Source organism: Callionymus lyra, chromosome 1, assembly GCF_982586985.1.
Source record: "Callionymus lyra chromosome 1, fCalLyr1.hap1.1, whole genome shotgun sequence".
Taxonomy (NCBI): Eukaryota; Metazoa; Chordata; class Actinopteri; order Syngnathiformes; family Callionymidae; genus Callionymus; species Callionymus lyra.
In genome coordinates, this window is record NC_141818.1 from 52583745 (window position 1) to 52599660 (window position 15916).

The window sequence follows — 15916 nt, forward strand, 5'->3', positions numbered from 1 at the left end:
GCTTAATTGATTTAGCTTTTTCTCTCCAGCCCTGAGACAGAGCCTTGTCTTGTCCTCGTGTCAAAGGTTAACGCACTATTTAACCTGCCCTGATCGACGCTTCCTGTCCGGGCCTTTGAAATAACAAGAAGCCTTTCATCCCTTTTCATTTTTCCTCTCATTCCATCTTGCCCACATTCACTTCGAGAAGCACTTTAGCCTCGAGAAGAAAGAATGTAAACTTTGAAGACGTCCAGACGGATGGTGACGAACGACCTTCCACCGTGTGAACCAAGCGCTGTGTCTCGCATACTTCTCTTAGTGCACTGGTTAGTGTGCATCAGGATAGTGTACGTACTAACTAGTAACTAATCCTCTACAGATAGTATGTCTCAAATCACATACTTCTCTTAGTATACTAGAAGTAAGTATGCATCAGGATAGTGTACGTACTAACTAGTAACTGATCCTCCACAGATAGTATGTCTCAAATCAAACTCTGCTGCTACACACTAACAGGAAATGACGCGACAGCTTCTTCTTCTACTACTATTTAAGGATGATTTCAACCAGCTGTAGGAACACTAGCGCCACCTGCTGGCAGAACGTTTAGTTTCAATAAATATGAGAAATATTGACGAAATATTTAAGCCGGTATCAGCAGCAAGTATTTGAATATATATATATATATATATATATATATATATATATATATATATATATATATATATATATATATGACGTAACATTTAATACGTCAACGTCTCTAAAATGGAGTAGTTTAGTGTAGAAAATGTCCATCGATTCATACTCAGTTTTGTGTTTTAGTGACAATTTAGTGTGTATGGAGCACTACATTTGAGACGCACTTATGCACTTAAATACTAAGTACACAAGTATGTAATCTGATACCCAGCACTGGTCTGATCATCTCAGGCTGTTTATCTTTCAAAAGTTTGGCCGATAAATGACAGCGAGTCGCCCACAGAACACAAGCACCTCGTAGTCCGACACTTGATTTCCTCGGCCTCCAGACGGACGGATATTAAATACACGTGTCTCATGTTTTCTGTCGGAAACAGGCGACGCTCGGAGTTGAAACCAGGAAACGTTGTCATCGGCGTGAAGGATAATCTCTCCCTCTGTCTGAGACTTCTTCTTCTAATCTGATCTGAAGCACCGACTGACTCACGGGCCACAGAGCGCGACCACGTCGGAGGATCTTCAAAGATCGGCTTCACAAGCGATATCGCGATCGGGGGGGCGGGGGGGCGGTAAAGGTCGGCGACCTCTGACTAGCGAGCGTTTGACTCCCACTGTAGAAAAAGCGACAAGAATCTCGGGTCGTCGTCACGTCGCAACGATTCCTGGAGAATCTTCCAGATTAGCATCTGACTCCACTTTCAAAGCCTGGTCGTGGTCTGTGACGATAAAGCCTCATTAAAGTTCTATTAAAGAGACGTTTAGGTTATCAAGCAATTACAGCTTGTTGATGTTTCTCTTTCAAGAGGCGCGACGCCGAATTAAATCCTTAATCAAAGTGTTGTGCGCCGCAGTTAAGAGATCATTACGCTGTGAGTGATTTGGTTCTTGCGCCTCCAGATGTTCCAAACCTTCCACCTACGAGCCGCGACTGTAGCCTCGAGGTGATCCAACCAAACGCTCGCTGGAGGGGTTGATGTTCTGCTCGTGACTGATGTGTTCCTGATGTTCTTGGTTGTGTAACCAGTGTTTCTACGTCAGCGTTAAAACCAGTGTTTGGATCGTAACACTCTTAACCACTCGCATCAACACTGTCTGGTTCTGCTCCAGGTTTCTGCCTTCCTTGCCACTGTCTCGGTTTGATTTACTCATTGTCAAGTTGCAGATTTTCTTATCTCCAATATATACGTTTTCCAATGGAAATATGGTAGTTTGTCATCTGTCCTCACCTCCTGGGTAGCTGGGATAGACCCCATGATTATGAATTGTTTGCTGACAAAGCTAACCGAGAAATAAATAAAATAAAAAATCTGTTTGTTTTTTTATCGGTTCTAATAATGAACTGTTTTGAATCTAAAAACCTTACTATGACTATTGCATCATTAGTTAAAAATCAGTACTTGTACTACAGTGTACTCGTGATGTGTTGATGAAGCTTCATGAAACAGTGTCATGTTGTTCAGCGGTCAGTAGGTGGCGCAATCAGTTTAAAAATCATGTGTCATTAGAAAAGTTGTTCAAACAAAGACAAACAACAACGAAAAACAGAGACGCTAGAGGACTCTGAAGATAATGACACTGTTTCATGAAGCTTCATCAACACATCACTACCATCTAGTGGACTCTGAAGATAATGACACTGTTTCATGAAGCTTCATCAACACATCACTACCATCTAGTGGACTCTGAAGATAATGACACTGTTTCATGAAGCTTCATCAACACATCACTACCATCTAGTGGACTCTGAAGATAATGACACTGTTTCATGAAGCTTCATCAACACATCACTACCATCTAGTGTACTCTGAAGATAATGACACTGTTTCATGAAGCTTCATCAACACATCACTACCATCTAGTGGACTCTGAAGATAATGACACTGTTTCATGAAGCTTCATCAACACATCACTACCATCTAGTGGACTCTGAAGATAATGACACTGTTTCATGAAGCTTCATCAACACATCACTACCATCTAGTGGACTCTGAAGATAATGACACTGTTTCATGAAGCTTCATCAACACATCACTACCATCTAGTGGACTCTGAAGATAATGACACTGTTTCATGAAGCTTCATCAACACATCACTACCATCTAGTGGACTCTGAAGATAATGATACTGTTTCATGAAGCTTCATCGACACATCACTACCATCTAGTGGACTCTGAAGATAATGACACTGTTTCATGAAGCTTCATCAACACATCACTACCATCAAGTGGACTCTGAAGATAATGACACTGTTTCATGAAGCTTCATCAACACATTACTACCATCAAGTGGACTCTGAAGATAATGACACTGTTTCATGAAGCTTCATCGACACATCACTACCATCTAGTGGACTCTGAAGATAATGATACTGTTTCATGAAGCTTCACAAGACCATGACTAGTATAATGATGTACAATAAGTTTTGGTGAAGGACAAACACTTCCTGTTACATAAAGTTTTGTTAATATACATTTCGTTCCATCTTTTGAAGAGTTTAACATTGTATATGTTTGAGTTTTACAATGACTTAAAGCAACAAATATATTTATTTTAATTTGGAAAACTTAATTCAAGTTAATGAACAGCTGAGCTCTGTTTTTAACTGTAGCTGAAAATACTAGTTTATCTTGATTACAGCTCAATAAAGAGACGGAGGGACAAAAGACGGCGGACGTGAACAATAGCAGGCCATTAAACCAGCATTAAATAAACAATGAAATGCACACATTCTTAAATAAAGCCGGCGATCTACTCGGACACGGATCCGGCCTCAGAACAATACGGTAATCAGACGAGGAAATCAGAACCAGCGACTTGACGTCAGGCCAGGAAGTGAGTGGAAGCAGGAAAAAACGACCACGATGACGAAGACACGACGCTAACTCCAACGTTTTAAACAAACTTGATTAAAAGTGGAGTTTAATAAAAGCCGACTGGGGTCAATCACGTAAGAAAACATTTTCCCTTCGGCTCGACAGCTCCGTGAGTCATGGTCAATAAAGTTACCACGTGATTCTATTCTGAGGATCCAAGGAAAAGTTCTCTGGACTCTTGATATCACTTGTTCCACTCGCGGTTCACAAAGTAGATCAGGAAACCTATTAGCGGTTTCGTCCAACTTTTCCAAACTACACAAGTCCAGTGTTTGTACAGTGGGAGACGCGTTAGTGTGCCGGCAGGATTGGACCTGATTCCCACCACAAGTCGGCTCCTGCGGGGGCCCGGGCGCACAAACACATGATTCATAACAATGCAGCGCAGTCGGAGGTATTTTGACAGACTTGACATGTTATTGTTTCCACACGTTCCAGATTGGCACGACTTACCTAATAATTATGCTGAGATGTTGCCTTCACTGGTTTCCAGAGAGAAGAAGATGGGGTGTCAGAGGGGTCACAGCCCCCCACCATCTCTCCACCACGTCAACCTCTGTGCCCTCAACAACTGATTAGCAGCTAAAAATAAAACCCTATGGTCTTATTTTCGTGTCGAAAACCTGCTGTTAAAAATGCCGAGCTCGTGACAAGACGAGTAAGTGACGGTTTGAGCATCTTTTTTACTTCAGCAAACAATAACTTGATGTTTTTCAGACTATCAGGGGCGTAGTATAAGTATTGGTTATACCCTGGAGGCATGCAAAGTAATACAGCTAAGCTTTACAAAGTAATATTACAAAGCCTCATGGAGTAATACTATGTAACCTCGTGGATACATTTACGTAGCCTTGCAGAGTAATATTACTTAGCTTGGCAGAGTAATGTTACAAAGCCTCATGGAGTAATACTTAGGAGCCTTATTGAGTAATACTATGGAGCCTTGCAGAGTAATATTATGAAGCCTCACAAAGTAATACTTAGGAGCCTTATTGAGTAATACTATGGAGCCTTGCAGAGTAATATTAAAAAGCTTCGCAGAGTAATTTTACAAAGCCTCACGTAATATATTATGAAGCCTCACAAAGTAATACTTAGGAGCCTTATTGAGTAATACTATGGAGCCTTGCAGAGTAATATTATGAAGCCTCACAAAGTAATACTTAGGAGCCTTATTGAGTAATACTATGGAGCCTTGCAGAGAATTTACAAAGCCTGGCAGAGTAATATTATGAAGCTTCACAAAGTAATACTTACGAGCCTTATTGAGTAATACTACGGAGCCTTGCAGAGTAATTTTACGAAGCCTCACTTAGTAATGTTACAAAGCCTGGTGGAGTAGTAATTCAAAGCCTCACAAAGTAATACTTAGGAGCCTTATTAAGTAATAGCGCGGAATCTCGCAGATACAATTACGAAGCCTGGCGGAGTAATATTTCGAAGCCTCACATGGTAATACTTTGGAGCCTCATTGAGTAATACTGCAGAGCCTGGCAGAGTAATACTACAGAGCCTTGAGAGTAATACTAGTAATTCTAGTGGATACATTTACGAAACCTTGCAGAGTTATACTACAGAGCCTCATTAAGTAATACCTCATTGCCTTGTTATACTATGGAGCCTTGCGGAGTAATACTAAGGAGCCTTGCAGATATTGTACTAAAACGTTATAGTATAGATAGATGGATAGATATGTATGATATCCGATAGTAAGAAGTTACTACAGAGCCTCATGGATTAATACTACAAAGACTCTTGGAGTAATATTAATCAGCCTCACAGATTTGTACTAAGGAGCCTAAGATAAATAAAGTATTCAGTCGCTTCTAAACATTTCTGATTAACTAGTCACAAAGTAGCGTTTGACACGTGAAGGTTGTTCCCTATTGGTCGGACGTGTCTCGCTTCAGGCTCCTTCAGATTCCCGGCGAGATAAATAAATCACTTGAAAGATTCTTGTCCACTTGATGGAAAGTGAGTAATGATGCGTGTCAAAGCCCCTCGCGGTGCTGCTCCATCATGTCCAGAAGATCATGTTGTTTAAATACACGGACGATCCACAGCGCCGGACAAAACACGCCAACAATTCCACTCATGGTTGAGAGCCTGAGTCGACGTGTCCCACTTTGACTCGGAACTTGACTTCAGCTTTAAGGCGACAACAATAACCAGTAATAAAAAGTTGTAGAACATCAACTCAAGATTCTACTGACCTGGATATCACACACGGAGGTCATAGAACTAGAAAGAACTGAACCCACGCCTGCAAGACTACAAAACCTACTGTCGACGCCAACTGTCGCTGATGGTATTTTAACATGGAAGAAAGAATTGACATTTGTGACGAGGAGCTCATTCCAACATCAATAAATTCAACATCAAAACACTCTATACCTTGCTTGCTACTTTATACTCTTTTAATGACAAAAGGAAAATGTAGTTCTCTCACATTTAAATGCTGTATAGCGACAATAAAGAAGTGGGAATGAAACTCGCGTAAACCATGTCCAAAGAGCAGCGACGTGAGGCCATACAAGTGAAGGAAGAAAACGCATCTCAAGTGCCAACGGAGAAAAATATTTCTTACTTATCTAGAGATTTTCACGGAAATACATTTTTTAATCACAGGAAAAACTTCCACCACTGAAGGTTCCAACTTATTTCTTATAGTAACTTGAAGTTTAACTATTTAAATTGTTTTGCGACAATCTTGATGGACGCTAACATCGTAGGAATTTGACTCTTACTTTTGTGTAGCAGTTGTTGTTCGGTTGTGTTTCCAGGAAAAGGTAAGAAATAGTGATGTGTTGAAGAAGCTTCATGAAACAGTGTCATGTTGTTCAGAGGTCAGTAGGTGGCGCCATCAGTTTAAAAATGATCTTTCATTAGAACATTTGTTCAAAACTAAGGAAAATAGTGCAGAGACGCCATCTAGTGGACTCTGAAGATAATGACACTGTTTCATGAAGCTTCATCAACACATCACTACCATCTAGTGGACTCTGAAGATAATGACACTGTTTCATGAAGCTTCATCAACACATCACTACCATCTAGTGTACTCTGAAGATAATGACACTGTTTCATGAAGCTTCATCAACACATCACCACCATCTAGTGGACTCTGAAGATAACAAAACTGTTTCATGAAGCTTCATCAACACATCACTACCATCTAGTGGACTCTGAAGATAAAGACACTGTTTCATGAAGCTTCATCAACACATCACTACCATCTAGTGGACTCTGAAGATAACAAAACTGTTTCATGAAGCTTCATCAACACATCACTACCATCTAGTGGACTCTGAAGATAATGACACTGTTTCATGAAGCTTCATCAACACATCACTACCATCTAGTGGACTCTGAAGATAACAAAATTGTTTCATGAAGCTTCATCAACACATCACTACCATCTAGTGGACTCTGAAGATAATGACACTGTTTCATGAAGCTTCATCAACACATCACTACCATCTAGTGGACTCTGAAGATAACAAAATTGTTTCATGAAGCTTCATCAACACATCACTACCATCTAGTGGACTCTGAAGATAAAGACACTGTTTCATGAAGCTTCATCAACACATCACTACCATCTAGTGGACTCTGAAGATAACAAAACTGTTTCATGAAGCTTCATCCACACATCACTAGTTCTAACCTCTCCCTGGAAACACAACCGAACAGCAACTGCTACACAAATATTGTGATCCTCAATACTCTTGTTGTCACGACAGCGACAGCGATGATGATAAAGAAAGACGAACAGCAGCAACATCTCTGGGCTGCTTCCTCCTCGGCTCTCTATCTCTTTATCCCTCTCGTCCAAAACCTTCGCCGCCACATTATTGTCTTGTTCTGTTTAATAAATCCTTATCATGTGTCTCTTTCACTTTCTCTCCCCCGCGGTTCCATCCTTCTCTCCTCTCTCTCGCTCCAGCGTCGCCGCTGTAATGAAGCCATAAATATGAGGCGCCGGCTACAGGTCGAGGTGGTGGGGGGGAAGAAGAGGAGGGAGGATGGAGGGAGGAAGGAGGGAGGATGGAGGGAGGATGGAGGGAGGATGGAGGGAGGATGGAGGGAAGAAGAGGTGGGAGGATGGAGGGAGGAAGGAGGGAGGATGGAGGGAGTATGGAGGGAGGATGGAGGGAGGAAGGAGGGAGGATGGAGGGAGGAAGGAGGGAGGATGGAGGGAGGATGGAGGGAGGATGGAGGGAGGATGGAGGGAGGAAGGAGGGAGGATGGAGGGAGGATGGAGGGAGGATGGAGGGAAGAAGAGGTGGGAGGATGGAGGGAGGATGGAGGGAAGAAGAGGTGGGAGGATGGAGGGAGGAAGGAGGGAGGAAGGAGGGAGGATGGAGGGAGGAAGGAGGGAGGATGGAGGGAGGATGGAGGGAGGATGGAGGGAAGAAGAGGTGGGAGGATGGAGGGAGGATGGAGGGAAGAAGAGGTGGGAGGATGGAGGGAGGAAGGAGGGAGGAAGGAGGGAGGATGGAGGGAGGAAGGAGGGAGGATGGAGGGAGGATGGAGGGAGGATGGAGGGAAGAAGAGGTGGGAGGATGGAGGGAGGATGGAGGGAAGAAGAGGTGGGAGGATGGAGGGAGGATGGAGGGAGGAAGGAGGGAGGAAGGAGGGAGGATGGAGGGAGGAAGGAGGGAGGATGGAGGGAGGAAGGAGGGAGGATGGAGGGAGGATGGAGGGAGGATGGAGGGAGGATGGAGGGAAGAAGAGGTGGGAGGATGGAGGGAGGAAGGAGGGAGGATGGAGGGAGGATGGAGGGAGGATGGAGGGAGGATGGAGGGAGGAAGGAGGGAGGATGGAGGGAGGATGGAGGGAGGATGGAGGGAAGAAGAGGTGGGAGGATGGAGGGAGGATGGAGGGAAGAAGAGGTGGGAGGATGGAGGGAGGAAGGAGGGAGGAAGGAGGGAGGAAGGAGGGAGGATGGAGGAGGAAGGAAGGAGGGAGGATGGAGGGAGGATGGAGGGAAGAAGAGGTGGGAGGATGGAGGGAGGAAGGAGGGAGGATGGAGGGAGGATGGAGGGAGGATGGAGCGAAGGGGAGCTCATTTGGACAGGGGTGGAGCGATACGACACTGGTTGGAGGAGATGTGATGGAGGAGGAGGAGAGGAGGAGGAGAGGAGGAGGAGAAGGTGAGGAGGGGGAGGAAGAACATTTTCTGATTCAGGAATACATTTGTAAAGGTAGAGCCTTGGAACATGCCAGTCACATGACCTGTGGGGGGGGTGGACTGGTCACAATGGCAGCAGATGATGGAGGAGGAGGAAGACGGTGAGGAGGAGGAAGGAGGAGGATGAAGACGGTGAGGATGAGGAGGACGGACGACAAAAACACTGTGACTGGACTGTGAAACTTTGAGAATTATTCCTTGGTTTGTGTGGAAAAATGAATGTTGTCTCGATGTATCGACGACAAATAAATATTATTCAGAGGCAAATAACGCACTGATGGCTCTGTTTACAGGATTTATCCGAACCCTCGATCCTCTCGAGCAATAGAGCGAAAAAACAAGCTCGAGTTCTTCGTGGATTTAACCTTTTTTCTCTTTTTATCCAGAATGAACGACGACATCACTAATAAAGCTAATATGCTAGAAGAGCTAGCATCTGATTTTTAGTACAACCTCTTTTTTAATTCATAATTTATTTCAAAATGTAAGTCTATTTCTGAAATGTTATTATTATTTAATTCAAACAAAATGTGTTTGAATCATATCTTAATTTATCTAGAATAAAAGATTACATCACTAATAAAGCTAACATGCTAAAAGAGATAGCATCTGATTTTTGGTACAACCTCTTTTTTTAATTCTTAATTTATTTACATTTTTAAGTCTATTTCCAGAATTTCATTTTTATTCCATTTTAACAATATGTATTTGATTCATATCTTTATTTATCTAGAATAAAATATGACAGCTAATAAAGCTATGCTAATGCTAAAAGCGCTAGCATCTATTTTCTTGTTCAACCTCTTTTTAAATGTATTATTCATTTCAAATTTAAGTCTATTTCTGGAATTTAATTTTAATTCAATTAGTTTTTTAACATCAACAAAAATACACAACAACGCTAAAGCAGCTAAAAAGCTAAAAGGGCTAGCTTCTTATTTATGATATAACCTTTCATTTACCTCATTATATATTTAAACATTTAGCACGAAGAGTCATTTATCGAAGGGTCAAGGTGACCTGAAGACCCCAAAACAAATGTGTTTGAATAATATTTGACTAAACTAAGCAATGTTATTGCCAATTGAGCTAAAGTGCTAAAAAGTGTTAGCATCTTATTTCAGCTATAAAATCCTCTTTAATTTATTACTTATTAAAACATTTAAGTCAATTTCTAGACATTAATATCAATGTATTGAATTTTAACAAATAAATAAATAATTGCTAAATAAGACTAGCATCCGATTTTCAAAGTAATATCTTTTTTAATTCATTATTTATTTAAAAATAAATTATTTATTTATTTTCTGTACTATCGATTATTACTGTCTTAAAGATGTTTTTTTGTTTTTTTAAAGATGGTATTTTCTTTGTTTTTGTCACGTTTTGTCAAAAAATAAACGTGTAAACTAATAAAAATGAGTGAAAAACAACCTTTTTCTGGCCACGTCTTGTATTTTTACTGTTTTTATCTGAAGTTAAAAGTCTGTAAATATAATCCCGACATTAAAGGGATATTTAAAAAATATATATTTTCTCAATGATCGATGGTACGAGACGATAAATTCACTCAGTAAAATAAACGACTCTCAGACACTAAATATAATTAAGAGTTTCTTTGATCACTAATGACGAAATATCCTGAACGTCTTCGCAGCAAATGAATCATTTTAAATAACTAACTGGTATTTTTCAGCTTATATTTTTCGTTTTCTTCTAAGTTAAGTTAAGGTCTAATTCTCAAAGTGTTCACAGTGCATCGACACCTGGCGCAGGTGGACGTCGAGGGAACAGGAAGGAGACGGAGGACGATGTTGAAGGGAAGTGTCGGATCAGACATGCTGGAGAAGCTTCGACGCCGTAGGAGGCGCAGAATTGTGCTTAATACCATCAAAGCAGCCACAGAAGGAGGATTTCAAGTCCGCTTTATAAACAGGCAAAATAAAAGGCAGCCGTGCAGAATGTCAGACACAACAACAAACGTCAGGAAATAAACAGGCATCAGACGCACAATGGTATATTCAGGCCGTGGTTACGGAGACAAAGATAACTCAACAAAAACACGTATAAATGTGAGTCTTTATGTGATGCGATTGTGTTTCTTGAATGTGTGAATACAAGTGTGTGTATTAACAAGTTTAGTTTTAGACTATAAACAACATTTGTATCTGATACAACCTCTTATTTATTTAAATATTGAAGTCCAAATCTGGATTCATAACTCCTTGTACTTAATTTAAATAAAACTGTATCTAAATCATAACTTTAATGATCCGAAATGAACGACAATATCGCTAATAAAGCTAAAATGCTAACAGGGCTAGCTTCCTATTTGTAAGATAACCTCTTATTTGACTTTCTTTAAACATTTAAGTCTGTTTCTGGATTTAAAAATACATGTATTCTATTTGAACAAAATGTACCAAATGATTTCTTTATAGATCCAAGAAGAAAGACTACTTCGCTAATACGGCTAAAATGCTAACAGGGCTATTTTTATTTTATTTCATTATTTGTTCAAACAATAATGTCAGTTTTTATTTATTTAAAAATTCAAGTATTTGATTCAAACGAAATTTAATTAATGAATATATTTACCGATCTAAATTAAAAGACAATATCGCTAATAAAGCTAAAATGCTAACAGGGCTAGCTTATTATTTCTGCTTTAGCCTCTCATTTTACTTTCTTTAAACATTGAAGTCTGTTACTGGACTTGAAAATCCATGTATTAAATTTAAACAAAATGTGCCAAATTATTTCTTTGTTGATCCAAAAAGAAAGACAACTTCGCTAATACAGCTAAAATGCTAACAATGCTAGCTTCTGAAATAACCTTAAACTCATTACTTATTAAACATTTGGGTACTTTTTAGATTTAAATTTCTATGTATTTAATTTAGATACAATTTAAATCTAATCTTTATTTTTTATAATAATTAATCTAAAATTAAATCACTAATACAGCTAAAATGCTAAAGGGTTAGCATGTTGTTTTAATGATAAACAATATTTATGTTTTCTTTGAGTACTGTGTTTATTTTTCAATATAGTAAAAATGTACTGAAGTAAAAGGAATGATACTTTTGAAATATCTCTCCACAAATTTAGTGTTTGATATTTAAAACAATTATACTTTTTCATGGTTATAAATGTGTCGACCCACGCTTCAATACACCATGGCATTATGGGTAAATAAAAAAACAACACAACAACAAAAGTGCATCAACAAAAGTGAGAGAACAAGAAACAGCTTTGAAGATGTGATATGGTTGCATTTCCCAGAGCGGCGTGAGAGCCACACCTGCTCAGGTAAATGCAACAGCGCCGGCCATTATGGGATGGCGGCCACGTGCATGCTTGAGGTGTGTCTGCGGCCATTGTGTGCGGAGATCTGCTGCCGCCCTGCTGCCTCCTGCTGGTCCAGCGCTCGCCAGAAGATTCTCTTTTTACCGCAATAGTTCGTCTTCGTCAGTGTCAGTAGAAATATGAATTTAACGTTTTAAATGTTGAAACTTAACTTTTTTTCAGTGAAATGTTTTTATTTTTTAAGCATTTAAGTTTTTCACAGACCGAGTAATTCAACAATTTCTATATTAAATGAATTGAATTAAAAAGTGTATTAGAGTTTTATATTGTAATTCCAAAAATTCTAAATAAAATATATTTTTAAATCAATCTAAATAATATCATATTTTGAACATTTATTTCCGGATTATTTCAATTAAAATATCAAATTCTATGTGTAAAAACAATTGAATATTTTTTTAAAATATAACATTTTTTTAATTCAATCATAAAAAACAACTATTATATATATATATATATATATATATATATATATATATATATATATATATATATATATATATATATATATATACATATATATATATATATATATATTTGTATTTAAATAGGGATATCAAACTCTTAAAATTAAATAAAATACATTGCTTTTTAAATATTTTAAATTAATTAAAAAAAAAAATACTATTATTATATAATTTAAAAATAATTTAAATAGAAACATCGAACTCTTAATATTAAATAAAATACATTGCATTTTAAATAATTTTAATTAATTATAAATAAAGGAATACTATTATTATGTATTTTTTAAATGATTTAAATTGGAATATCAAACTGTTAATAATAAAAAAAAATATACATTGCATTTAAAATATTTTACATTAATAATAAAAAAAATCATTATTATATATTTTTTAAATTATTCAAATAGGAATATCAAACCCTTAATATTAAATAAAATAATTTTTTTAATTTTAATTTTCTTAAAATGAATTATAACAAAAAATGTTCATCTTTTCAATTCACATATCATTGAATTCAATTTAAAATTAATCAATAAATCAATAAATGCTTCAACATTTGAAACGTTGCCACTGAGATCCTTCCATTCTTTCCCTCCCTCTGATCAATATCTCGGGGTCGTCCAGACGCCGCCTGCTCTAAATAGCGTTTATGATTTACTCGGCTCACGTTACCTCACAATGTGTTTTATTAACGGGGGAGAAAAAATAAAACATGGACGACCTCCCTCTCTCTCTCTGATTCCTCGCCCGTCCTTGAGGCGTGAACGGCGTCGCCCTGGAGGTTGTTAACACGACGACGCGTTCAATGTCACGCCGGCGAGGCTTCTTTTCAGGAAGTAAACACGCCACGCGCCGGTGTAATGGTCTGGATATTACATCTCTGGTGGGCTCGCTCGCCGTGATGGATTCGTCGGGATGTTGTGTGTTTTAACGAGGTGTGTGTAGCGTGGTAGGTGTGTGTAGCGTGGTAGGTGTGTGTAGCGTGGTGGGTGTGTGTACTGTCGTAGGTGTGTGTAGCGTGGTAGGTGTGTGTAGCGTGGTGGGTGTGTGTAGCGTCGTAGGTGTGTGTAGCGTGGTAGGTGTGTGTACTGTCGTAGGTGTGTGTAGCGTGGTAGGTGTGTGTACTGTTGTAGGTGTGTGTAGCGTGGTAGGTGTGTGTAGCGTGGTAGGTGTGTGTAGCGTGGTAGGTGTGTGTAGCGTGGTAGGTGTGTGTAGCGTGGTAGGTGTGTGTACTGTCGTAGGTGTGTGTAGCGTGGTAGGTGTGTGTACTGTTGTAGGTGTGTGTAGCGTTTTAGGTGTGTGTAGCGTGGTAGGTGTGTGTAGCGTGGTAGGTGTGTGTAGCGTTTTAGGTGTGTGTAGCGTGGTAGGTGTGTGTAGCGTGGTAGGTGTGTGTACTGTCGTAGGTGTGTGTAGCGTGGTAGGTGTGTGTAGCGTGGTAGGTGTGTGTAGCGTGGTAGGTGTGTGTAGCGTGGTAGGTGTGTGTAGCGTCGTAGGTGTGTGTAGCGTGGTAGGTGTGTGTAGCGTGGTTGGTGTGTGTAGCGTGGTAGGTGTGTGTAGCATCGTAGGTGTGTGTAGCGTGGTAGGTGTGTGTACTGTCGTAGGTGTGTGTAGCGTGGTAGGTGTGTGTACTGTCGTAGGTGTGTGTAGCGTGGTAGGTGTGTGTAGCGTGGTAGGTGTGTGTAGTGTGGTAGGTGTGTGTAGCGTGGTAGGTGTGCGTAGCGTGGTAGGTGTGTGTAGCGTGGTAGGTGTGTGTACTGTCGTAGGTGTGTGTAGCGTGGTAGGTGTGTGTAGCGTGGTAGGTGTGTGTAGCGTGGTAGGTGTGTGTAGCGTGGTAGGTGTGTGTAGCATGGTAGGTGTGTGTAGCGTGGTAGGTGTGTGTAGCGTGGTAGGTGTGTGTAGCGTGGTAGGTGTGTGTACTGTCGTAGGTGTGTGTAGCGTGGTAGGTGTGTGTACTGTCGTAGGTGTGTGTAGCATGGTAGGTGTGTGTACTGTCGTAGGTGTGTGTAGCGTGGTAGGTGTGTGTAGCGTGGTAGGTGTGTGTACTGTCGTAGGTGTGTGTAGCGTGGTAGGTGTGTGTAGCGTGGTAGGTGTGTGTAGCGTGGTAGGTGTGTGTAGCGTGGTAGGTGTGTGTAGCGTGGTAGGTGTGTGTAGCGTGGTAGGTGTGTGTAGCGTGGTAGGTGTGTGTACTGTCGTAGGTGTGTGTAGCGTGGTAGGTGTGTGTAGCGTGGTAGGTGTGTGTAGCGTGGTAGGTGTGTGTAGCGTCGTAGGTGTGTGTACTGTCGTAGGTGTGTGTAGCGTGGTAGGTGTGTGTAGCGTGGTAGGTGTGTGTAGCGTGGTAGGTGTGTGTAGCGTGGTAGGTGTGTGTACTGTCGTAGGTGTGTGTAGCGTGGTAGGTGTGTGTAGCGTGGTAGGTGTGTGTAGCGTGGTAGGTGTGTGTAGCGTGGTAGGTGTGTGTACTGTCGTAGGTGTGTGTAGCGTGGTAGGTGTGTGTAGCGTCGTAGGTGTGTGTAGCGTGGTAGGTGTGTGTAGCGTGGTAGGTGTGTGTACTGTCGTAGGTGTGTGTAGCGTGGTAGGTGTGTGTAGCGTGGTAGGTGTGTGTAGCGTCGTAGGTGTGTGTAGCGTTGTAGGTGTGTGTAGCGTGGTAGGTGTGTATAGCGTGGTAGGTGTGTGTAGCATGGTAGGTGTGTGTAGCGTGGTAGGTGTGCGCTCTATTTGGCGAAGGGTTTATGTGCACAGTAAGAGCCAATTTGTCCCCCGGAGGGGAAGTGATCTTCTATCTGTTCACCTCGTCAGCTGGAGGCAGCGAGGCAGCAGTAAATCTCAATTACATAAACCTCCCTCCCTTCCTTCCCTCCCTCCTTCCCTCCCTCCTTCATCCCCCCTTCCCACAGGTGACAATGGACCCGAGTGACTGTTGCATTTTCCAAGGCTTACCATTGGCTCCGGGGTGAGAGGGCACGGCCATGAAGGGCTCCTCCCCCTTGTCTGAGGTCATGGGCGTGTCCTTCTGCTCCACCATGCGGCCCCGACCCAGGGGCCCCTCGGGGAGGGCCGAGGTGGGCAGTGAGAGCGTGTGGTGATGAGGGTGATGATGGCCTGTCAGACACAACGCAGGTTAAACTATCGCTATCGGACGGACGGGGGGTGAGGGTGGGGTAAAAACAAAATGAACAAAGCACATGAGAGGACGGAGGCTCCGCCCCCTCCCTCCAATCAGGTTCCTGTCGGTCTCTGAGGTTCCTCGCCGTGAGGGCGTCGACCTTTGATGCGAAGGTCATGGGATCGACTTTCCTTTCAAGCAGTTTCCTCGCATTCTTGCTACGACTCCT

General features: G+C 41.2%; 1 protein-coding gene across 2 annotated transcripts in view; it reads right to left on the reverse strand.

Annotated features, from left to right (window-relative positions):
• The window catches only part of sema6a (sema domain, transmembrane domain (TM), and cytoplasmic domain, (semaphorin) 6A), a 192981-nt gene that overhangs the window by 10572 nt on the left and 166493 nt on the right, over positions 1-15916 (reverse strand). The window contains exon 19 of one of the 2 annotated variants that reach the window (XM_087812398.1): positions 15522-15683. The exons of the other annotated variant lie outside the window; for it this stretch is intronic. Coding sequence (XP_087668524.1) covers positions 15522-15683 — 162 coding nt within the window. The remainder of the gene's footprint in view (positions 1-15521; positions 15684-15916) is intronic. 2 annotated transcript variants of the gene reach the window in all.